The sequence below is a fragment of the Actinia tenebrosa genome, unplaced genomic scaffold (assembly GCF_029948245.1).
Source record: "Actinia tenebrosa isolate PJP-AT-01 unplaced genomic scaffold, QUT_ActTen_1.0 PGA_scaffold16__25_contigs__length_10494907, whole genome shotgun sequence".
NCBI lineage: Eukaryota > Metazoa > Cnidaria > Anthozoa > Actiniaria > Actiniidae > Actinia > Actinia tenebrosa.
In genome coordinates this window covers 921,312-947,451 of record NW_028292576.1, presented here as the reverse complement: position 1 = coordinate 947,451, position 26,140 = coordinate 921,312, and the positions used below count along the sequence as shown (strand labels likewise).

At 36.1% G+C, this 26,140-nt stretch overlaps 2 protein-coding genes across 2 annotated transcripts; one reads left to right on the top strand and one right to left on the bottom strand.

The window, feature by feature from the left end:
- Positions 1-957: 957 nt before the first annotated feature.
- LOC116289724 (uncharacterized) lies at positions 958-26,140 on the bottom strand. Its single transcript, XM_031696667.2, has 11 exons — positions 25,569-26,140; positions 23,459-23,533; positions 23,289-23,357; positions 22,884-22,958; positions 13,756-13,864; positions 10,117-10,172; positions 7,774-7,830; positions 7,135-7,188; positions 5,920-6,153; positions 5,135-5,212; positions 958-4,420 (listed from the first exon to the last, which is right to left on the bottom strand). The coding sequence occupies exons 1-11, from the start codon at positions 26,122-26,124 to the stop codon at positions 4,221-4,223; spliced, it is 1,563 nt and encodes a 520-aa protein (XP_031552527.2). The 5' UTR covers positions 26,125-26,140; the 3' UTR covers positions 958-4,220.
- Positions 16,510-18,035, top strand: LOC148910520 (uncharacterized). Its single transcript, XM_089031481.1, has 2 exons — positions 16,510-17,270; positions 17,439-18,035. The coding sequence occupies exons 1-2, from the start codon at positions 16,510-16,512 to the stop codon at positions 17,794-17,796; spliced, it is 1,119 nt and encodes a 372-aa protein (XP_088887607.1). The 3' UTR covers positions 17,797-18,035.

The following is a 26,140-nucleotide window of genomic DNA, read 5'->3' as shown; positions in this document are numbered from 1 at the left end:
GTGAAATAAGCACATTAGCCACCCTTTGGGCTTCATAGGAATAAAATAAATTAAGGATTTATATACAAATAAATATATGTAGCAATGTTTATTGTTGAGTGTATGACGTCACAGACTTCAAAAAATAATCGTAAAAATAGCATACTTTCGTCCTGAATATCAAGAAAACACTTCATACAGTGATTATTGGACCTTTAAAGAGTATTCTTAGGAAGTTTCAGCTGAATCCAAGTTTGAGCGATTTTCGTCATAGTAGCACTTTAAATCCAAACAACTAATATCTCAATCGTGTTCTTTATGGCTCTTACTTGCCACCTGTGTTTAAAGTCTACATAGAAATGGCAGAAAGATGTCAGACTAAAGGGCAGGGAGACAGAGAGACGCAAAATGGAGAAACGTACTGTCCTTCGCGTGAAGTTACTCAACAGGGTGAAGGTTTTGTTGCATATTTGTTGCATAACAAGCTTGAAATGCATTGTGGATCAAATGTTCAATATCAACACAGAAAAAAATATGCCGGGAAAACGTGCAAAGTTTAGGAAAATTCCATATTGTTGTTACCTTTCCCCGTTACCTTCACTGATATCGCCTATAGGCCTAGCCCTACTCTGGAATCTAAACTCGCAGCGAGTCAAGGAGAGGCTGCGCGATCGAGTTAAGGGAAACTCCTAAGGACATCTTCCTAACTTTTCTCCTCTAGAAAAGCAATGAAAACTGAGCTGAGCCATGATAAAAATTACATATCCCGTTAAAGTTTAAATGGTTTTCAGCAAAACTCGCACAATATCAGTTACTCATAATTAACTTCTGTATTTCTAGAATTTTTTAACTCGTATAATCATTCTTTTCAATTTACCCAAACTGGATCGAATTTTCAATGCTCATTAATTTTTATTCGCTCTTTCTTATGAGTTCTGTTTGTGAATTTGTAAATTAAATCAAATTTGAGAAACTCAGTTCCAGTCCCCTGCTCGTTTATTTGTTACCGACAAACTGAATTTGTTGTGAAGTCATACAACACTTTTGAAGGTTGTTCAATCACAGCGCATTTTTTCTATTTCTTTGAAAACATGGCTTGGGTCCTATGGATATGAGTTCTTTGGGCGTTTCAACAACGAAATCTTTGTTATTCTCTATTTCGAAATTAATAATAATTATTATAATGATTCTAATCAATTACACTGTGCGATATCCATGACAATGATCTATCGCGCATTACATTTGCTGCGACACTTAATATAAAATTATGTGATTATAGTGGTTAAAAATAATTACAGCATATAGTCTATAAAATATCAACTAAAAATATCCTAGATTGATAATAATAATAATTATACAGCTTCTCATTAATCCCATATAGGTAACTGTCCAATTATTTTCTTAATTGGACAGGTCTTGTTGATATGGGATTAATTAGGCAGCTATATAATTAGGATTTCATGCTCCCCAATCAAGAAATAATTAGACTCGAAAAGTTCCTCTGACTGCCAACTTGGACTCGGCCTACGGCCTCATCCAATTTTGTCAGTCCTCGGAATTTTCCTCGTCCAATTATTTCTTAATTGGACAGCATGGAGTCCTAATCTATTACATATACTAATGGTACTGTTAGAGCGGTTTTTAATAACCCGTGAAACAAAGTGTATTAATTAGAGTGTAATACTCAGATAAACACAATAGAAAAAAAAAAGAATTAGAGTAAAGTAGTGCTAAATATCCTTAAGAGTATTTCACGGGCTTATGAAAACCATTCCAAAAACTAATAAGAGAATGACTAACAACAAGCCAACCTGAAAAGATACGTCTTTAAAGGGGACTAGTACAAAAATTGTCCGAATTGTAATTCAGTTGAAATTTTACTGGAATAATTATTAATCGTCTAGGAATCACTATTCCCCCTTTAATTGACGTTTCAATATTATAGTGATTGTTTTGATGTGAAGCAACTCTCCAGAAAGAGAGATTCATAATTTAGGCATACTGATACTTGGGGCGAGAGCCCATGGATAGCTCTAAATGCAAATAAAAATACGAGATCTTATCGGCAGCCAGTGCTGCCTACGCAAAACAGGAGTAATGTTCCAAAAAAAAAATGGACCATAGAGCAACCTGTTGTAATAGTCAGCACGACCGGTGATAAAAGCGTGTATTAGAATTTGAGTCGCTTCAGCTGACAAGCTTGTACTTTGCGCGGAATGCGCCTAATGCTGTGCTGTAAAAAAAATTAATTAACTTTGTTTATAGAGGATAACGCTTGACAGTAATTCAACTGGTAAACCTCTTTTAACGTCTCTAGTTGATTAGTGACAGGACCGGCACTAACGTGGTCATCCGAGCCACGTGAAAGTCTAACCATTTGCAGATGTAATTATCAAATGCAGCACCTTCTCCTCGGTTACTTTAAGACCCCGACGGGCCGTTTACATGGAAAAAACTTGTTTCTGGTAGGAACACCCTCCTACTCTCGAGCCAACTATACCGAGCGTTCATATGGAAAGAAGTTGTCACTATAAACCCGCGACAAATATCGATTTCAATGAAAAAGTTGTCTCGGTTAGGCGAATTAAAGTGTTTACATGGGGAAAAGTTGTCCCGGGTACCACGATCACCCTATTTCGCAAATAGGGTAACCCTACCAGTAGGGTGACCCTTCTAGCCGAGGCAAAGTAAAATATCTCATGTACTAACTAACGTGCTTTGACTTTACTAACATGCGTAGACCAGCTAGACAGGGCCTACGGTTTAAAGTCTTTATCCGAAAAGACTTGAAGGTCTAACCATTTGCAGATGTAATTACAATTCAGGCAGCACCTTCTCGTCAGTTATTTTAAGACCCTGAGTGTTGGTCCGGCCGAGGCTTGAACCACAACTTCTCGAACAACAGACCGACGCTCTTACCAACTGAGCTAGCCGGGCAGCGGTTCACCAACAACAAGTACTAACTAACGTGCTTTGATAACGTGCATAGACCAGCTACATAAGTTTCTTACGACAGACACTGGGAAGACATGGCTACTGAAATACTATCTATATCTAAACTAACTGTTGTCTGGTACCGATTAAGAAGAACTGGTACTTAATTCTAGCTAAGCAAAAGCTCATCAGATATCTAGTTCCTCATATCTGCTATACAGTCACTTATAGCGTGCGCAGCGAATTCAGTGTCTACAGATGACTTAGGACAGAATGACAGTTATAACTTGGTGTCATCTGTGCACCAATGAACTTGTTTTGGAACCACTTAGTTTACGTGTGTAAAAGGTAAAGAGTAGAGGGCAAAGCCCACGGCTCCTATGGCACTCTATATACTTTATGCCAAAAATTGCGAGATTCCGACATTAATAAAGACACGCTGATAGAGAGCGATCAGAAAATTAGGACTTACACGAAGCAAGCGCATTCTCTTCGATGCCAATGTCGGACTTTGAAGGGCCAATTAAATTTACAAACGTAGACAGCATCAAGTCAATGGACTACTTCAACGATACCGCGGCTATCTTGGATCTCAAGGCTTTATCGGGCGTTCGAGTGCAAATAAAGCTCGCTATTAACAGCTCACCTTAAGATATTCCAATTAAAGATGAATTAAGACGACACATCGATCACCTTTACCCACTGGCATAAAATGAAGACAAACACACGAAACTTTATATCTTTTCCGTCATCTTTGTTTTGTTTTGCCCCTTGCAAGATGGCCGCCGTATCGTCGATGTATTCTATTGCAGCAGAACAAGCAGTCACATGGTGTTTGTTCATATTCAGTAAGATGCTAAATTCCCCATAATGCATTGCGATTTGGGGCGTAACCAGAGGGGAAAACCCACAAAATGCTGAAGACGTTATTGTTGTTGTTATTGAAGACGTTGTTGAAACAAAAATAAACAAACAAACAAACAAAACAAAACAAAGATTAAATAAGTGTAATGTAAATCATTAGCACTTCTTTGTGAGTCTATACATGTTCTTGCTGTTCAGAACGTGGAGAATTGGTAAACAGTATCTTACTGATAAAAGCAGATATAAGAAACACATCTGATTGAAGAAGGTTTCATTTTAAACAGTTTTTTTAACGGTTACCCTCCAAAAAGCAAAGCAATATGGGGAATGGGGGAAAAGGTGAATTCCGAAACGTGTCTTCTTGTTCTACAAAAGTTGCATTCCTGTTTCTACGGGCGTTTCTGTAACTGTATCTATTAGAAGTATAAGGTATAAAACGGTGCTTACAAAAACTCATCAGCCAATGCAGCAGCATCATATCTGACAAGAATGTTATATAACTCGCCAAGTAATAATCTTCTTTTTTGGCAGAATTTGGCAAGTATTTTCTCTGCAGGATTTTCCATTCTTCTATAGTAGGCAATCTGATATGATGATTCAACTAATAACTCTGTAACCAATGTCTCTATTAGCTTGTCGTTTCCTTGAAAGAGGAAACAGAAAAAGATAAAAATTATCGATAGATTTGACTGCAAGATGCTTTTATTTTAGAAAATCGTGGGGGGAAATGTCAAGTTTGACGAAAAAATTAAAGGTTAATGTTATTTAAATGTATTCTTACCGCCTGTCACGAATGACTGAGCATTTATGCTGGATATAGCATATTTAGGAGCTTGATACACAAGTTATTCAAGCAACAATTGACGATTCTTAAAACTCCAGTGTGTGCGAGCTTAACCTAACTTCTGAGGTCGGTAAACAAAAGCAGAAATTAGAATAACGAAACAAGCAACTCCTGGATTCAAGGCTAAGCCCGCATACACTGGAGTTTTTAGAGTGGTCAATAGAGCAAGAAACTTAAACGTTCACACCCAACTCTCCCCGTCAATGCAAGGGTTCTTGAGATTCATTCCAGGCATATTATCATCCTATTCAATATTTACAAACCACAACACTTAATTCGCATGTTGATTTTATTGAGAGAAAAGCCGGAGAAAAACTCTTGTGGCAAGGAGAAAACAACACATCACAATTCTGTGGAAAATCGAACCTATCACCCCAGACATGAACTACACAGCGCTGTAGCAGCGTATACCACCCATAAAACCGTCTATAGGCTAAATAAGACTGATTTACTTTTTACTCTTAACATTTTTTCCCAACTTGAAAAATAGACTGATTAAAAGTTTATGCTTACCTGACATAGCTTCAGTCAACTTCTGTCGGTCCTTTACAGGCAGTTCTTGAAACCTTGTTTGCTCTGGTCGAAGTGGCCCTACATATTTTAAATAACTTGTCATTAGACACTTCTTGGACATAACATGGATCTTCAGAAGTCGGGATCTTGTGGAGGAGGGTGAAGAAGGGTAGGGGAGGAGAAGGGTAATGAAGGAGTCTTTAAGAGAAAAATTCTGCCTCTTACCCCCTTCATCTTTTCTTAAACCCTCTCAGAGGATTATCTCTCGTCTATAACAACTTACACTTCGGTTGAAAGAATTATCATAATCACATTAAGATGGAGCTGGAATGGAACATTAATTTAAAGGACGCTGATTTCAGGCTACGTCCATACTAATACTTTTCGATGCGTTCTGCCCTTGCGACACTAAACGATCGACAAATAACTAAATGTGAAAACGCTCTCCAGAGTGAAGACATTTGAAATCGGAGGCCCATCCTAAAAGTGTGGACAGGCGAAATCGCAGGCTTTTAAAAACGCTTACGTCATTCACACTAGCACGTCTCTTTTTCGCAAGAGCAAATGACGATATTGAATCATTTCCGTTTGTATCTGCGTTTTTAACCGTTTTAGTGTGAAGAGGCGAAAACGCTAGGAAAACGCTAGCGTGGATGCGAAGCTTTCGAAGCGTTTTCGGTGAGAAAAAAACGGAGTTTCTGGAAAACCAATTAGTATGGACGTGGCCTCAGGTGCTATTTTCCCCAGCGTGAAAAGTGGGTAAGGACTACGAAAATTTAACCAACCTGTCATTCCATTTGGTAATGTAATTTTCAACCTTTTAAAGATGTCGAGTCTTCCTTTTTCTTTCAAAGCAACACAACAATTTTGACAATTCCTCATAATTATCGGAGATGGAGTTTCGACCGATGTACTGTCTAGGTGTAGAGATTTGGCAACCGCTTTAGCAAATAATTTGCAATCAACAGTTTTTATATCTTGTCCATTAATCTCAGCAACGACTCCCTTAATTACGTCATCTATAAATTAGGAAAACATGACAAACAATTAAATAAATGGAGGGATAGATGGATGGATGGAGGGAGGGAGGGAGGGAGGGAGAGAGGGATGGATGGATGGATGGATGGATGGAATGATGGAGGGAGGGAGGGAGGGAGGGAGGGAGGGAGGGAAAAATGAAAGATAACTACAGATAATTGGAGGGCTTTCATTTAATAGGACAAAACTTCATTATCATGAAAGCTGGTTAAAAATCATAAGCAATCAACGGGCAATCCTTTTGCAGTTGGAACACAAGTAAGACATTGGACCCTAATGAACTCTTCATATCTGTAAGAAGTATCCAAAATAAGAGGTTACATACTAATTCTAACCCTTTTAAATCAAAACATTTTTTAAACGGCGATACGTGTTACTTAAACCTAAAGACCCTTCAAATGCTGCAGTTTATCGGAGGAAAAGGAGATAAAAAGACTATTGTTTATTCATGTTTATTCATCGAAGACTAACGTAACAATCAATAAAATATGGATAGACAGATCCAAGTGAGTAATTAATGATTTCTTTGGTCTACTAACAAGCATTTTCCCTGTCACAAACCAAATATTCTCCTACATTACGAGGATATTATCCATGGTATTACGAGGATATTATCTTGACTTCGAATTAAAAAAATAATTATTTAATTTTTCCGATTTATTTTCACCATTCACTTTAATCTAAATTGGGCTCCCTGTGTCACTACCACTACATTCATTATTTACAACACTCAACTCACAGGAAAAACCGCAGAAAAACCCTCATGGTGGATAGAACAATACATCAAAGAAAACTCAACTCACATGTGGCTCAGCGGGGACTCGAACCCGCTATCCTCGGTCTGAAATACACAGCGGTGAGACACTGCACTGTAGCAGCGCATGCCACAAAACACACAACGCCACAACATAATATAACAATATTTTTCAATGTTCTAATTTTATATGAGCTAATGTGCATACCAGGACGACTATCTTCTGTTTGATCGCCGACATCATCATATTCAGAAGTTTGAACTGCAAGCACAAAACAAAAAGGACAAAAATAGAAATATTTTTTGTATTCCGTACTTTTTGATCAGCCCAGAGGCTGTTTCGGGATATCAATTCAATTTGAACGTTTTTCATTTGAGAAAATATGATCTCCGATACAGAAAAAGTACATCAAATACAATGCACCACAACATAACACAACACACCACGCTAAAACGCAACGGAACACACCACCAGAAAATATAAAACATCACATCCATCATAATATAACGCATCACGTCATATCACAACAAAACAAAACCTAACAAACAAATCACACTAAAACGTATCGGAACACAACACCAGACCAGAGACACAAGACAATATAACAATTAAATCGCATTACAACAAAATATAATACATCAAAACATAACAAACCACAACAGACACAACACTACCAAAACGCAACCGAACACAACACAAGACGATATAACACATCACAACCAACACAAAAACAAAACAAAACAAAACATCACAACCAACACACAATACAACACAACAGAGAAGACAACAGAGAAAACAATATAACATGGCAATATCATTTAGTGTTTCTTTATGAGCTTAGCATACCAGAACAATGACTATCGTCTGTTCGATCACCAACATCATCAAATGCAGCACTTTGATCTGCAAGCACAAAAGAAAAAAATATACATATAACAAATTTTAGTATCCCGGCCTTAACTTTCGTTTGAGAAGAATATGATCTTCAACACAGAAAACTGCTGCATGGCAAACTCGTGGATATCCTCCTCTGAATCCTACTTGCACTCTTGAGATATTGGGTTCCCTGACAAGAGTATGAAGTACGAAAGTAAGTTTAGCGTAACGTTCGTAAACAGATGACGTAAGACGATAGATAAACGTTTAATTATCGAGCTGCTAACATCTTAGTAAATGAGTGAGTGAGTGACTGCCACATTTGCATATTAATACCCCTCACAATAATTGCATAAAAGCAATCTGTCATTCACAACTCAATGTAAAGCGCCTTTGATTATATCCATATAGAAAGGGCGCCATATAAATCATAAATCATAAACTCGTTTCTATGCTTCGTGTATCCACGACTTAAAAAGTATAAAAAATTCACCACCAAACCACACCGCAACGCAAAACTGCACGCCAAATCAAACCACACCATAATGCAACGCAAAACAACACACCAAACTACACCACACCGAAACGTAAAGCAAACAGCACAATGAAATATGCTACACCACAACAAACACACCACACTGCAACGCATCTCCACACCACAACACACCACGACTCATCGCATCGCTTTTTTTTTTTTTTCAGCCCTTCACCGTCGGGATCTTAAGCTCGATTCCTGGACACCTGAGTAGAGTTTGTTAGGTCTCTCTCTTGGTCCGAGCAGGGTTCGTGCTACATTCTTGTTACAAAATTCAAGGACTTTTTAAGCACTTTTCAAGCACAAAAATTCGATTTTCAAGGATAAAGTTTTTCGTAATAGAACGTGGTTTAAGCATTGATTCAATGTTACAGTGAAGCTAATTCAGCCGGGGCCACGTCCACCAATAAAAAACGATCATGACACGCAACCAACCAGTAAACAAGAAACTTTTCAATCAATTTTAATCGTTATTTATTTAAAAGGAAAGTTAGAAATAGCATTAAGTTTGCATTAAATTCAAGGAGATTCCAGGACTTTTGGCGCTTTCCCCTATTTTCAAGGGCTTTTCAAACGCCCTTTAAAACGTGTTTTCAATTCAAGGACTTTTCAAGGATTTCAAGGAGTAGCACGAACTCTGTCCGACAGTATTTCTCCATGTTTACCGGTGATCATCCTCCTTCCATTAAACTTTATTAACTTTATTGATGAATGAAAGAATACAAAAAAGAAAAACTATATAACCTGCATATAGCTAAAGCTAGTCTAGGCAGGTTAAATTCACAGAATATACACGTAGATTTACAAAGATGTCTTTATATGTTAATAATAAATGAATGTTAATATCAGAGTACAAAGAGCTGAATAGGAAATGAAAAGTAGTTTACTGAGTAGAAAATGAAAAATAACTCATTACAGATAGACTTACTTAAAAAGTTTGAAGATCTCAGTATCATAGCGATTAATATTAAGATCGTTTAATAAAACGGTTTTGATTTCCTTTTGGAAGTTTTTTTTGGATAAACTCCTAATGAAAGGTGGTATTTGATTCCATAGACGTGCACCCACTCGCGAGAAGGAATCTTTTTGAGTGTTTAAACGTGAATATCTAGTGTAGAAATTATCACTGGCAGAAGATCTTGTTTCATAGGAGTGAATATCTTTTATGTAAGTAAAGAGTTTGCTAATATTACTGGGAATATAATCATATTTAACATCGTACATTAGCTGTGCTACTGAATGAAAATAAAGAGATTTGACTGGTAAAATTTCATGTTCAATGAATATCGGTATTGCACTTTGAATTGATTTCACGAAAAATATTGACCTTAGAGCGCGCTTCTGCAGAATGAGCAATTTATCAGTAAGCTTTTTGCAAGCTTGACCCCAGGTACATATTCCATATATCAAGAGCGGCTGTAAGAGGGATTTATACATTTTGATTAGAGTATTTTTTGGAACAAAATGTCTCAATCTGCTGAGAATACCCACTATAATACCCACTAAACTCCAATTCGATCTGTGAGTTAGCCGTACGCTGGCTTAGAAAACCCCAGAAGTTGTTTGATGGTTCGATCTGTAGGTTATAACCATGCCCTGATTTACATCAGCCCAGAGGTTTCTGGATTCGATAAAAAAAATTAAGACTTTTTCCCTGAATAATACTAATAAATATGATTTTTCTAATGATCAGTCTCGTACACTGTAACATATAAGTTGACAAAGTGTTATTGCTCAGTCCCAATACTTAATGCTGTATAGCCTTCAGTACACTATACCGTTATTTTCAGCATCTTCTGTTCCCTTCTTATTGGTCACATTTTGATTCTTTTTTCTGTAAAATTAGAAGAAGAAAAAATAGATATTAGCAAATGAACAGTAGTTATTTCTTCAAAATATAATGAGAAAAGGGAAGACATACAAACCGATACCTTGGACACCCGGCTTTTGGATCCTGGTTGAATGATTTGTATTTTTCAATTACAAAAAGTTCTAAAATACCATTTCTAATTATGGGTTTCCTGTGGTTGTAGAATAATTGCTGCAGTAGTCTGATCTGAACTGTAAATCGATTGGCAATCAGGGCTGAATAAATTCAAACCAAGGGCACTAGGACACCGAATATGGTTGGATTTCTATAGGTTTTTTCCCCTTTCGAATATTTGAATTAAAGTAACGTTATATACTTGTTTACTTATCTTGTGTCCGTGTTCCTTCGTTGTCTTCGTTCGCTGTTGTAGTGCAGACGTTTTCATTCCAAAGGTCAAACGGTGTGAATAGCCTACGAGCGTTACTTCTTTAACGGCCGTTCCGTACTTGACTCTGTTTGTACTATACCAACAACAACGCCACCGCGCGATGCTCCTTACGTCAGTAATATTCAACCGTCCAGTTAATATCGTTAATCAAATCCACCTTAAGTTCTATATAGAGTCCCGGGGTAGGCTACTAGCCTGCTTGCCATTGTTCTCTCGTCTGCTCGCTTAATCCAATTATTTTGAAAGGTGGGGTGGCAGTGTGTTTACACAGCGATGACAGATGCAGCACCAACGCTACTGTACGAACCACTGCCGAGCCTAGACTGGGATTCAAATATTCGAAAGGGGAAAAAACCTATAGAAATCCAACCACATTCGGTGTCCTAGTGCCCTTGTTCAAACTAATAACCGTTGGTAACGAACTCTCTAGTAAGAAGTCGAAAGAAGACTGCTAATAAAATGCATTAAACACCACAGGCAACCCATAAATAGAAATACCCAACAGGTCAGATCTGATTACAGCTCATGTAACCGTAGGCCGATCTGAAACAAAGAGAGTTTGCCTAATGGTCGTGGGTCGTGGGTCGTGGGTCGTGGGTACGAAGTCGTGGGTCGTGGGTATGAAGTCGTGGGTCGTGGATATGAAGTCGTGGGTTCCATTTTTTTTTCAAAATTTATCATTTATAAATTTAAATTTATCATTATACTTCCAAAACAAGATCGTGTGGCTTTGTTCCTATAAATTCGGTGTAATTGTGGGTTGTGCAAGGTAGTCTGTGTCTGATTTGCGTGACAGTGTTATAAATATACACCAAAATTGGTGGCCTGGAAAACCTTTTAGCACTTTCTTACATTTCATTTAAGTATATTGGCCTTGCTGTTTAAACATAAATTTAGCGTAGAAAAAAAATAAAATAAAATAATAAAAAAAAAAGAAGAAGAAAATAAAAAAAACCCAAACAAGCAAAAACCACTAGTCGTCTACCTTGTTCGCTTAAACGAGGAGTCTTCAATGGACTTTATCCGGATGTTACCTAGAAACTGGAGCGACAAGCCGCTGCAAACGTGCGAAGTCGATGGACAGCAAATTCGCGTTTAGTTCGGCATTACGTTTCTCCTCGTTCTATGTGTTTCGTTGCGAGAAAGCTTGTTTCACTATTTCTTAGTAGTTCTCTTTGTGTTAATATGGAAATCCTGAGTAAATGACTTGAAAGTGCGGGGTTTACCGTTACCTACGACTCCAAGGTTGATGAGGACTGCTTTTATGCAGCGGCAGCGTATCAGTTGGGCTTAAATACCAAGAAGGTCAAAGAAGTTATATTCAGTAACTTAGAGAAGAACCGATTGGATGTAAGTATAATCAAAGCGATGTTTTATTCTTGATTTTGCGGGTCCATACCTAAATTATAAGGAAAGTAGAAATTCCAATAGAGTCAGCTCTTTAAAAAATCATGTCCACCAACTACATGGAATGATGAATAATCGCCGGTTTAGGAGATTCCAACACGTGTCTCCATCTTCATCTTCATCTTCATCACCAGTCTCAAACCTTATATTCAGTTTTATTGGAACCAAATTTTAATTTCATGTCCTAATGTATACGAGAGATCTAGTATCTTTTCGTATTGGGTGCGACTGGAAAGAGCCTAGCTATGCAATAGATTGAAATATTTTACTCTGCATGGCTCACGGTGTGTGGACACTACAAAATTTTTTATGAATTTCGAATCATTCTCAACACACTTCTAATTCGATCGCTTTTCACATAGTCTATTTTTGCTTCTGATTGTTGGTATAAAGTTTATGGAAATATCTGATAAGATGCTCCTCTCGTTTTCTATTATCACACCAAAACTCAAAATATTTGCTTTTAACTACCAATGACAAACAGGGAATACTAATTCGTTTCTTTATGTTATATAGAGCTCTAAAGTTGGTCGAGTATGACTATATTCTAATAGACGATAGGCCATTCATAGACGGGTATACTTCTAAACAGATCTGTTTGGACGTCTTCGGTCGGTCTTTTGTTTTGGTTAAAGTGGCAAAAGCTCTTGATAAGCAGCAGTCCAAAACAGCGTCAAGTGTTTACTTGAACAAATTGAGAGTTGTCAACACCTTTTTGATTAAAGACCTTGTGTCCGAATTGCGTGACGTTGAACAACATATTAATGAACTAAATACTTAAAATATACGTTGATTTCAATCCTGCGCATTCTCTATTTAAAGTCAAATAGTCCTTTGTGATACCAAGGCATTGAAAAGCACCCTAAAAGTCGTGCTTTAGTTTCTGCCCATATTTAAAGGCCAAATAGACACAGACTACCTTGCACAACCCACAATTGCACCGAATTTATAGGAACAAATCCACACAATCTCGATTTGGAAGTATAGTGAAGAAATGATAAATTTGGGGAAAAAATTGGAACCCACGACTTCGTACCCACGACCCACGACTTCGTACCCACGACCCACGACTTCATACCCACGACCCACGACTTCGTACCCACGACCCACGACCCACGACCATTAGGCAAACTCAAACAAAGAGAAGGTCATAAAGAGCAAAGTTACCTAAACCCATTAAGACTTAAATGCTCCGAAAACTGGGTTCCCTGTGATTGTGGAATTCACTAGACTCTGCCCTTAAGTTAAGCCCAACCGTGAAAGACTTTAAACGGACATTAAAACAACATCACATTTCAGATTTCTTAAAACCTTAATGTAATTTAAATGTACAATTTATTTATCTATTTATTTATTTACTTTATCCTTTGATCTTTTCTTTTTGCTTCTTATATAATTATATATAGTATTATTTTAATTGTAATTAATTAGGCCCTTTATTCCGAAAAGGCTTAAAGAGGACGAATAAAGTATGTATGTATGTATGTGTGTGTGTGTGTGTGTGTGTGTGTGTGTGTGTGTGTGTGTGTGTGTGTGTGTGTGTGTATACAGCTACTAATGATTTTTTAAAGTATGTAAATAGAGACTGCATACCTAGATGCCGCTCATCATATATCATACATCATATATTAACATATATCGCTCATCAAGGATCACTATGACAAACATATACACTGAATACAAAAAGGGTAAATAAATAAATCAGAATAAATCGTGCTCTTACATGGCAATCGCCTAACTAGGTAAACTTACATATTCATTTCGACTGTATTTCGTTCTCCAATTGCAACGACTTTTACTTTTCCACTGATAGTCACATTAAAATAATTTGTGATTTGTTGAAGTCGACCATCTGTGTCAGCTAGATAAATAAATAACAATATGTAAGTTTAGAGTAGAGTAGGATTATTGTCCACAACATAAAATATACAGGTTAAGGTTGTTTGTTTTTATATATATGAATCTTAGAGAATCTTAGAATCTGATTTAATAGATCACATCGCGGACTGGTCTAGATTCTCCAGTATTAACCGGTCCGATCGCATATTAATCTTACGGCGAAAACATTTTGTCCTTTTCAATGAAAAGTGGTCATATAATAAAACTCTTATCAACCGAGCTTGGTCGGTCTGTACGGGATAATCTTGACCTCGGTCAAGATTATCCCGTACAGACCTCCCGCTCGGTTAATAAGATCTAAATACAGGTTTAAAAAAAACAAAGGCACTCTTGTCTATCTGAAGGAAGAACAAGTCACTATATAAGATGACCAGAAAAAAATGTTTATACCCAAGCTATACCAGAATGCATCTTGTTCCCTTTCCTAAGTCTAGGTGATCAAAGCCATATTAAGATTTTTAGTATCATTATTCCCTAGGGAATAAATGTAGCGTAAGTTGCCCACTCAGAACTGTTGTATGACTGTCAATGGCACCATCAAACTTCTTGGCCACTGAGAACTAACAGAGAACTAATGTAACAGACTTTTACTTTATTTGGTACAGTATATTATAACAATTATATATATGTATATATAATAGATATATTAGTGATACAGCTACAACCTATTTCATAAAAAGGCTGGTAAAGGTTTTGTTGCATGTTGCATACCAAGCCCGAACTGCACTAAAATGACAAAACGATGTGAAACTTTTCTAAACTTTGTGTGCATAACAATTATTCCCGCATAATTCATTCTGTGTTGACATATGAATACAATACAATGAATTACATAATTTAAGAATATAATACATTTCAATTAGTATAGGAAATCGCACGATCTCGAGTACAATTTGGAAATTAATAGACCTTTTATGTATAGGACATTTGTCTCATGTCTGGTTTTGACCCACTTAAGTCATCTATTGTTATGCATACACGCGCCGCAGTAGAACGATTTTACTGAATTCCCTGAACATTCATGCACAGAAAGTGAAAAGACAAACAAGCACGAAAGAAAACTATGGAATTAGTGTCTTCTGAAGGTTTATTTTCCCAAGCGACGAAAAATACCAATAATAAAAAATATTATGGTTTTCTTGTGCACTTTCACGATTTTGTTGTTTAGCTGTTCGTAGTTATTGCATTCTAATACATGTCATGATCAATTGCATTATGCTAAAGTTTCTCAGTTTAAAGTTCCAAGGGATCAAGGCAGCTCCCGTTGGCGGATAAACGCTCCAGTTAGCAAATTATATCATGGATAATAAAATTATCATCGATGATAGTGTGCACGCACTAAACCCGTGAACAATAAATAGTGCTAATTAGTACTAATTCATACCGAATATTTTGTTTTCTTTTGTTTAATCATAGTTTTATATTGTTTAAAGTTAGTATTTGTTTCACGGGTTTAGTGCGTGAACTCTAATGTTAGAAATAAATGGTGAGGAAAATATGAACCCTTAAAATGACATTACGCCAGGCAAACAAAGAGAACAGAAAAACTTTATTGTGAACAATAACACGTCAATATATAGTATCATCCAACTCGCTAATCAGAGTCAGAGATCAGAATTGGTATATCAAGAAATTACCCCGAGACTTGCCATTCTTTTATTTTTCTTCCTATTCGCCTAAGTGCCGTCTGTTTAGTTGGCCCTGTTCCCTTGCCAATGGATGTATAGTAGGCCTTTTCGACAGGACCGAGCTGGTCGGCCATAAGCTCAACGTAACTAAGTACTCGTTTGGGAAGACATCCAACTTTGCTCACTGCTTCCCTTACCAGCTGTAGCTCGAGGTTTCTGTTTTTGGATTTTATTTCAGATTTGCTAGACTTGCCTTTATCGCGGTCTGCTTTTCGCTTTTGCCTGGTCTTTGGCGTAAAGAAAATCCTTTCCAGCCTTTCCAACTCTTTGTCTCCTTGGTCTTCTAGATTCACTACAGGCTCTCCCGCAAAAGCAGCTTCGAGAAATATGTTTCTTCCCTCCATGGAGCCAAGAAACTTCAACCACACACATGCAGAACTCCAGGCGGTATTTATACAGAATTAAGTGTGAACATACCTTTGAGCCTCTCAGACTTACACTTGAAAAAAAATGTGTAGTTTCTTTCACATATTGCACAAAACAGAGAAATGCAAAGACAAATCTGCTCAATTATATCCTAAAAACTGTGTAAACAATTACACCCCCTATTATGGTGTCATTACAAAATATGAACCTCCTTTGACAAAGTCTTACCTGCGTCAGCATCAGATTTTTTTCGCACTATTTCGTCCCTTTTTGTGTCATGCATTAAAGCGAGCTTCATGCACGAGGTGACAACTTGTTCAAAAACTACATTATAACCTTTGAACAATATAATGTGCTAATTATTTTTTGCCAAGGTTAAATATCCGAAGCCGAGAAATTACTCGATTGTAGATTCACGCTATTGTCATCAAGCACGATACAATGCTCTTACCTATGCATTTTTGGCACACACGATAGCAGAATTGCATATAATCTCGTGAATACTACGCTGTATCTTCTGAAAAGCTAATTCTCAACAACCGCTTTAAACAAGATGCCGCCTCCGGTTTTGCCAACGTTCTTCATTCTGGCTTACTTTGTTCTCCTCCAATTTTTGAAGCTTCGAGATGCCGGGAATGACTTCCCAGCTTTCCCGTTTCATCTTTTCAGTCAAATCTTCTTCGTCTTGATATGTATTATTCGCGTTTTAGACATGTGTAAAACAAATGATGTCATTGATCGACTTGGCCTTACAGGAATCGCAGAACCTAATGGAGGCTGTGACTATTACCATTACATTGCTAGCTTTCCCATTAAATTCTGGTATCTAACTGGCGAGACACTTCAGACATTTGGTGAGGTCGTTGTGGACATGCGAATGTCAATAATATTGCACGACAGGACATACCGTCGCAACAGAGTCCGTCGCAGGATACGAGTTCAAAGATTGAATATTACAAACAGACTCCTCCTAGTGTTTATTTGGCTGAGAAGATATCTTAGAATGCAAACCCTGGCCATGATGTTTAAAGTGGACATTACATATGTAAGCAAAACAATACAAGAAATAGTTTCTCTTCTACTTGAGAAATATTCGCGACAAGTCGTTTGGCCAGCTTTAGCAGAGTGGAGAGGTTGGCTGGAGCACTGGAAAAAATTTCCGTCCTGTGTTGGGATAATTGATGCAACGACTCATCCAATATGGCGACCATCTCAACGACAGGCAATGTTTTATAGAGGCGACAAAAAGAAACACTTCATGTCAAGCCACATCATCGTTACTCCAGATGGGATGATAGTTCATTGTTCGGCTGCGTAAGTACTTACTACTGTTTTATTTTGGTAAACTTGGAAATGATGTTTGTTGCTGAAATATCATAAAAGTGAACGATTAAAAATTCGTCCGGTGGGTGTGAAGCCAGCCTATGCGTCCAGGTTTTGCTTTAGATTTATTACTGAGTTTTATATTCCCTACATTTTTAGATTCCCCGGACATCTCAACGACACTAATGGATTTAACATGATGCCAAGGATTGGTCCGCAGTGTGCTCTAGATCTACCTGCTGGCTGCCATATTATTTCTGACAACGGTTATCCTCCCCATCCTGCTCTGATTAAACCTAAAAGAAGAGCCCAAGTCAATGGAAACCCAAGACTACAGGAGATAAACAGGGAGCTCACTAGCTGTCGGATTAAAGTGGAACACGCCATAGGATTCTTTAAAACGTATCGCTGCATTTCTGAACGTTGGAGGCACCCTCGTGCCTTTCTCCCTATCGTTATACATTGCTGCGCTTCTTTGAGTAATCGGAGATTGCGTTTCTTACAAAATACGTATTAAACAACAGCTTCAATATATTGAAATACCGGTTTCAGTCATAAGTTGTAGTGGGTGAATTTTTGGTTTTGTTTCTCTGATTCTCTCACACTGAAACCCTCATTCACAAAGGGAACAATGTTTTTGAGTCTGCCACGATAAAAAAGTCAGTTCTGTTTTGCAAATGACCTTCATCATTAATACACACTAAATATTTTGTAGTTTACGCTGTCTTGTTCTTGAAATAAAGGTTAAAAAATCCATTAGTCGTCTCCTTTATTTGACATAGAGGATATGACATGGGCGCGCGGAGATACGAATTTTATCTTCGAGTGTTGATGGTATCTCTCACGAGTGAGCGCAGCGAACGACTGAGAGATATTCAACACGAGAAGATAAAATTTGCATCTCCAAGTGGTCATGTAATGTTCTGTTTATTATATAGATATCGATGAGCGAAATACGAGGACTTATCCGGTGTCCTAAACTTTCATACATTCTACACAGTGAAGATATCATATCCGTCACATGTGAAGATATCACTGTTGTCATGACTACCTTCATATTTCATCGATATCTATATAATATATCCTTTGTCTCACTCGGGTAGGCGATAAGAGATAAAGACGTTGATATACCATTATTTAATTTACTCGCCAAACAATGGCTTTTGTTTCCTGAGCTCATTAAATTCTATCACGAACTTCACAAAGTGGGTCAAAACCAGACATGAGACATATGTCTTATACATAAAAGGTCTAATAGACACGAGTAATGTTTTGAAAGTTCTTGTAATTGCACGAGCCTTTAGGCGAGTGCAATTCCAAGAACTTTCAAAACATTAAGAGTGTCTATTAGTTCCAAATTGTACGAGAAGATCGTGCGATTTTTTGTTTATATTTTTTGTCAGTAAAAAATGCGAAGCGACGCCGTTCATCTTTGTCTATTTGGCGGCCGATTTTCAGTCTATCGCGCAACTAAAATGCATAAAAAAGTTCTTACGGCTTTAAAATTTCATTATATGTTTTTTAAGTACAAAATGATAGAAAATAATTGTTTTGACATTGTTTTGGCCGTGTTGCCATAGCGACTTAATTCGGTACTCCTACGGAGTACAATTAACGCTATAATTGTACTCCTCTCGACCAATCAGAGTCGAGTAATTTTGTTGAGTGTACTATAAGCTTAGTAAGCAAGATCCAAGATGGCACAGCATTCAAGCTATGCAAGATGCAGCATGCAAGCTATGCAAGTTGCAAGATGCAATGAAACCTAGTTCACCACCTTTTTTTTGAAATAGCTGTATATCAAATTACAGACTTGAATTTTCAAACTTCTGGAAAGGAATTAATAATAACATTTTCTAAAGCCTTTTTGGCATTAGCTGTACCTTTAAAATAAAGTAAATTAAGAAGATGAAAAAAATAATCATAATAAACAATAAAGAAAATCAAATAAAGTATCACTACTGGCTGAGAACCTGTGCCCACTACTGGCTGAGAACCTGTGAAAATCCTGTGAAAAACCTGTGAAAAATAACTCTCAATTTTAGGAATTTCAAAGGTTTTTCTCAGAATTTTCACAGGATTTTGAAACATCCAAGAAGACCAGCTGTGAAAAGGAACACTTTCACAGGTTCCAGAACCTGTGGAAATTCTGTGAAAAACCTGTGAAAATGTAACCTGTGAAAAACATGTAAATTCACAGGTTTTAACTACCTTAAAAACCTGTGAAAACGTACACTTTCACAGGTTTCAAAACCTGTGAAAATTTAACCTGTGAAAAACCTTTGAAATTTTTTCACAGGTTTAACAACCTAAAAACCTGTGAAAACGTACACTTTCACAGGTTTCGAAACCTGTGAAAAACCTGTGAAAAACCCGTAAAAAAGAATTCACAGGTTTTTTCACAGGTTTTTTTCCACAGGTTTGAATTTGTCAAAAACCTGTGAAAAGGGACACTTTCACAGGTTTAAAATGCTGTGAAAAACCCGTGAGTATTATTTTTGCAGGTTTTTTGCAAAACATTTCTAGACAGAAAACCTATACTAAAATACCCTGTGAAAATTATATTCACAGGTTTAATAAGGAAAAAAACTATTTTACTGTGTAAATATATTACACTTAAAATCTGTGAAAAACCTGTGAAAAGCTTACATTGCAAGTTTTGAGAAAACCTGTAAATCCTACTTCAAAAACATTAAGTCAGAGCTCATTAACAGAAGCATTATATATAAATGGCACCTACATGTAGTAATACTAAATTTTGATTGTTAATTTACAAAAAAAGCCTTTTTGTTTTCCCATCTCTGTCAATTATGCATTAAGTGTTATAAGATAGCAAAATTTGAGTCCAAGCTACAAAGAGGTCACTACTGGGTTTTTGCAATTTTAATACTGAGCTATGATCTCATAGAAGTCTGACATTGACCATGATCTAAAAAAAATGAAGTTCAACTTTTCAACATTTTTTATTGTCATTCTTTTTATAAAATTCTTTTGAAATCCTTCAATAACTAAAGCCTGAAAACAATAATTTACCTATAACTAGATAGGCTTATCCTCTTTTTTTCGCATAAGAATTAATTTTACTGACCAGTTGGCAAGAGCCATATAGACAGAGCTCATAAGTAGTTATCATTATCTAAGATCCAGCTCTTTTATAAGCTAAACCAGAGCTAACCAGCAAAAAAGGGGAAGTACAGTCTGTAGTTTTCAAGTTTTGTGGTGATTTTATCAGCTTTTGAGGCTGTAAAAAGAGAAAAATGCTATAGTTCAGATTCAAATGCTGCATTTTTTAACTTGCCAAAACATAACAGCATATATCTATAGAACTCAATATTCAAATAGCTTTTAAATTTAAAAAACCTACCTCCACTGAATAATACTGCTTGCTTGAATACAACTTGAACCTTCATTTTTAATTCTTGTCAATATACTCAGGGTTTTTTTGTTTGATGTCTTCATTTTTACTTCAGCAGAGGCATTATTTTGAGTAAACATATTTGCTTTCATCTCAAAAAATTAAGATCTTTTGTTTTAAAAGCTTTGAAGGCTTTTTTATCTTCTAACAAATAGTTTTTTCTTCATTACAAATCAACCAAGGAAGGTTTCTTTGCAAAAATGAGCGAAAAAACTTTTGATTTCCCGCCTTTTTGCTTTCTAATGCCAACAGCCAATCAATGATCGTGTTTTCGTCATGTGACCAAGAAAAAGTCCGCTGACTAATAACGCGAGCCAGCATACTTAAAATGGCGGTGGGGGTTGTGGTAGTTTTTTCTTGCAAAAGAAGGAGGAAAATCAAAAAGTCAGCCAAAATAAGGTATTAATTTTATTTTATAGTTAAGCTTTCAATGTGTAATGTCCATTTTCTAAAATTTAAAAAATTATCAACGCTTTATCCGAATGAAACTTACTAGTTAATTAAAAGTTTTTCTTTTAAAATTTTTTTTCAACACTGAAGCAGAAAGACATCAGCTAAGCACATTATGATTAAAATAAAAAATAATAATAAAACAAATACAAAATGTTTGAGCATTATATTTCACTTGGAGGATTTCAGAAACAGGAGAATAAGTTTCTGGCAGACAGCACCATCTGATAAATGCCATGCATTCTTCAGTTAATTTATTCAATTTTATAAAAATGTATTATCATTATTGCTAATAAATGTTTTAGCTTGTAGTCGTGATCAATTGCAAACCCGGAAATTATTGGGATATATAAGCGGTATTGTTGGAATTGAAGCAACCCATCCCATATTTGCAGAGTGTTATTACCCCTGTAAATTTTAAAAAGTCAAAATTGCATTTAAATTATATATTCCATTCCTGACCCAAGCCACATTATTAGGGCACTGCTGTTTTATATGTTTACATTCAATAAATTAACTAAATTAAAGGTGTTTTTAATAACAACAAGCATGTAGATAAGCATTTCCATAAGCAATAATATATGCAGGAACTCAGTAAATAATAGTTTCCAGCATAGAATCATATGATATTTTTGGGATCCTATTCCTAACTAGGGAAGCACGGGTGGCGTAGCAGTGAGAGCGCTCACCTCTCACCAATGCGACCTGGGTTCGAGTTCTGCAAGGCTTGTGGTGTTGTTTTGTGAGCAGAGTTGCTTGTTGCTTATTTGTGCTTCTGAGTTTTTTCTGGGTTTACTGGTTTTCCTCCCTCCGCAAAAATCAACTTTTAAATTCCAATTGGAATTCAGTGGATGAAGAGCCACTCTGTGGAAAATGCTACTGTTATCCTTAAGTAGGATTGTAAGCAGGATCGTGCATCCTATGTGAGATCATTATTTAGGATTTTTTATAAAGAAACTTTTATAATGTCAAGTTAAATTTACTGTAGCTGTTTATTAGTGTCATAAGTATGATCATATGCCTTCAAAATATGTTGAGGAAAATTAGAATTATATAAAAGCATTTCAGCTGTTTTCACAGATTTTTCACAGGTTTCTGTTTCAACGAGTTTTTATCATCCGAAATTCACAGGTTTCTGTTTCAACGAGTTTTTATCATGCTGAAATTCACAGGTTTTTCACAGGTTTCTGTTTCAATGAGTTTTTATCATGCCCAAATTCACAGGTTTTTCACAGGTTTCTGTTTCAATGAGTTTTTATCATGCCCAAATTCACAGGTTTTTCACAGGTTTCTGTTTCAATGAGTTTTTGTCATGCTGAAATTCACAGGTTTTCACAGGTTTCTCCATGGAAAATAAAATTCACAGGTTTTTTCACAGGTCATTTTGATGTTACCTGTGTTTTCACAGGTTTTTCACAGGATTTTATAGTAACAAGATAATTACAACAAACTAAATTGCCCTATAACACTATGACATCACATCAAAACAATCTATTGTTTTAGCGCTAAGGATCATGGTCACCAGAGGGGGCAAAATAGCTGGAAAACAAATTAAATCACAATAAAAAATGGTTAATTAGATGGGGAAAGGTGATAACAGATAAATGTTGTACTAAATATCCCAAACAAAAGAAAATGTCGCCTAAATTCCTATTATTCTTGCCCATGTAAACAAGCTGTGACGTCATAATGTTTTAGGTCAATTAAGCCAGCTTTGACAGTAACAAAAGATTAACTACCTGAGTTTTCATTGTTTGTTTGACTGTAGGGCCCAACTTGTACTACATCACCACTATTTCCTGGTGCCCTTCGATCTGCAATTTTATCAAGATATGCATGTTATCAGAAATAAATCAAACTTCTGATCTATTTTATTTTGGGTGTGTTTTTATGTAATAACAACTTGATTGACATCTGTTATTAAGTGGTACCACTAGTAAGTATTTGTAATTTTTATTGTATATTAATAATGCAAATTTTTAAATCCACAAGACAGTCTTTGGAGGAATTTCAAAATCAAATAATATAGAGAAGTACATCTCAGTATCTGACATTTAGCACATCTTTTAAAACAAACAAACCTTCATAATTCTTTAGGGTGGGGGATAGGGGGCAGGAAGAAAAGTAGGGATTTTAAAAAGTACCATCTGACTGTTGCTTGTTGCTTTGACTATCACCAGTATCTGCACCACTGCTTCTGGCTGCACTTTCATCTATTAACCAATCATTTATTTATCAGTATCACACTAATTCACCTAATTATGATACATAGGTAATTAAGTATGTACTTTATAAACATGCATATTTTGTATACCTGTATCTTGATTTCTACTAGGACCTGGCCCTGTTGCATTGTCACAGACACTTGCACTTGGCCTTGCATCTGGAACTAATTGTAAATTTAATATATATATTATTATAGCCAGCTGAGGATTTATTGTCACTTTATAATGACATCTTGCTGACAATCCATAAACCTTTCAATTGGTCCAATTTTTAAAAAAATTCATCACACAAATTAAACACTGCTGCTTTGAAAACCTCATTAAAATGTACACTTTTATTAAACTATATATCTAGCTAGTACTTCAATCAATCAATTAATTCACAACTTTATTGCCATTTATAAAATATTTAAGGTATAATGAGTGTGCTTATTGGCTGCCAGAGGACAGAGACACGCTCACACAAAATTGTTCAAAATATTTTATGAATTCAAAGCAATATAAAATGGCTGCTTTTGTCTCTGTAGTGTGATAAACACTGCGGGAGCTGTAGAGCACTCGAAAGCTAAGAGAGACATGAGGCTACACACCTTGTGTTCCTGAGCTTGCTTCTCTCATGCTCTATGACAGCTCCCAGCTTGTTTATATCACAGTACAGAGACATGTACACATGTTTTATTTCCCTTAGCTATAATAAAAAAGTTTTTGCAAACAAGATACAGAAAAGGTTACAGATTAAAGTAAAAGTTACTAAAAAATGACTAAAAAGCTTATCGAGCTATGTATAACTTCTTTATATCTTTGTAAAAAAATCTTTTTTATAATTATCTAGTATGGCAATAATTTAATAAATTTTGAGATTGATTGATTGATTTAAGTTAATGGTGATTGATTGAAGTACTATAGCTAGATAGAGCGCTAAAAAAACATCCAAACGGTTAACAATAAAGTTGGAAGAAGAATACAGAAAAATAAATACAGGAAAGCTGGGGTGGGGGGTGGGGGTGGGGAACAAAATGCTAAGGATGAAATGACAATTTGAAGAAGATAATAGTTTGAAAGGTGAGGATTTTAAAAGACATCATGGTTTTTCATTATCTGCCAAATACTGGTAAGTAATTCTAAATAGTTTTTATCATTATTTCGTATTTTGCTATTTTAAACTAAATACAAACCAAAGGCAGGTTTGTCTCTGTCCCCCTCCCTCCCTGCTGGATAGATTTTTGTTTTTTTCTTGGAGTATTTGTTTCCTCTCTCCCCACTTTTAATCCTTTTATCCAACTCATTAAAATATTACTTAACTTATTCTATACAATGTCAGCCTTATAAATACTTTTCTTTTCTTGTTGCACACTTTTCTGTCAAGTTGCAAACATGCATTTCAAGTGTCTTGCATTACTCATGGTAGAAAAAGAAATTTAACATGAAAGGCAAGTCACATTGCTGATAGAGACCACACTAATATACCTCCCTTAATTGCCCTTTTTCACTATGATATCATTGCTTGTTTATGTGGGGGATAGAATCGCCAAATCCAATAGAAAATTCAACAAAATTTGCTCCTAGCGAAACAGTTTAATCTAAAATGGCCTGGTTTTCAGATATAATATGTGTTAATATGTACTGAAAAATATTCTGAGTGTTTGCTGGCTATTCTACTCCTCTTCCTGGATTGATACAGGTTTTAGAACAATTTTCGGTGAATTTGCGTTGATTTGACCCCCTCCCATGACCATGATCCTTTGCGTTTAAACAATAGATTGTTTTGATGTGACGTCATAGTGAAATAGGGCAATTTCTTACTCCCACAGATTGCAAAGTGAAGCTTATAATTCTGGAAATTATTCCTGTTTTTTTTGGGGGGGGGGGGGGGGGGCACTTTGACAATTATAATGAATGTTGCAATATTTTACTGATTTTTGAACTAAGGAATTCAAAATTGTCTTATTAACAACTTGACAGTGATATACCAGCTAGGGAGTTCAAACTAAAAACCGTTTCTTGATAACATCAATAGTTAAGATAATTATAAAATTCAATCAGTCAATCAGAAAATGGTGGGATTTTGGTCTAAAATTATTATGTATGTATGCTTTGATCATTGAAATTCAGGGGGCATCTCCTAAATATTTGAATTATTTTTTTAAGCAAAACGTTTTAAAATGTCATGTATATTAATGAATAAATCTCTACTAATACCTTTAAACATGCCTCCCTTTAAAAAAATTGGACTGAGTATTGGATTTCCTTTAGAGTTGTCATTACTGCCAAGAGCACCAACAACTTTATTCCCTCCTTGGTCAGATTGATAAATAACTGGTGCACCTTTCGCTCTCGCCTCATCAAAGCCTTGCTTACTTTTATTAGTCAGTATGTATGTTCCTCCTTGGTTTACAAACTGCAGCTCTATTATCTCTTGATCTTCAAATACATATGCAGACAGTTTCTTGATTTTCTTTTTCTCTTCTTCTGAAAGGGATGTATAGCATAGGAAACTACGGTCCGAGTTACCTCCTTCATACAATGCATTGCTAATATCCATAGTTTCATGATGCTTAATCAGGGTCACTTTTTTAAGTTGGTTCTTTTTCTTGGACTTAGGAAAGAAGGATGACTTAGATTTAGGAAGATATTCATCAACAAAAAAATTATCTTCTTCATGTTGTTTTGTGTCTTGTGGAAAGACGCCAGAACATGTTAACAAAACTGGTGCTGAATCATCTTTAGTTTCTTTCAATTTAGCAGCAAAACCCATCTCTAGTAGTATAGGG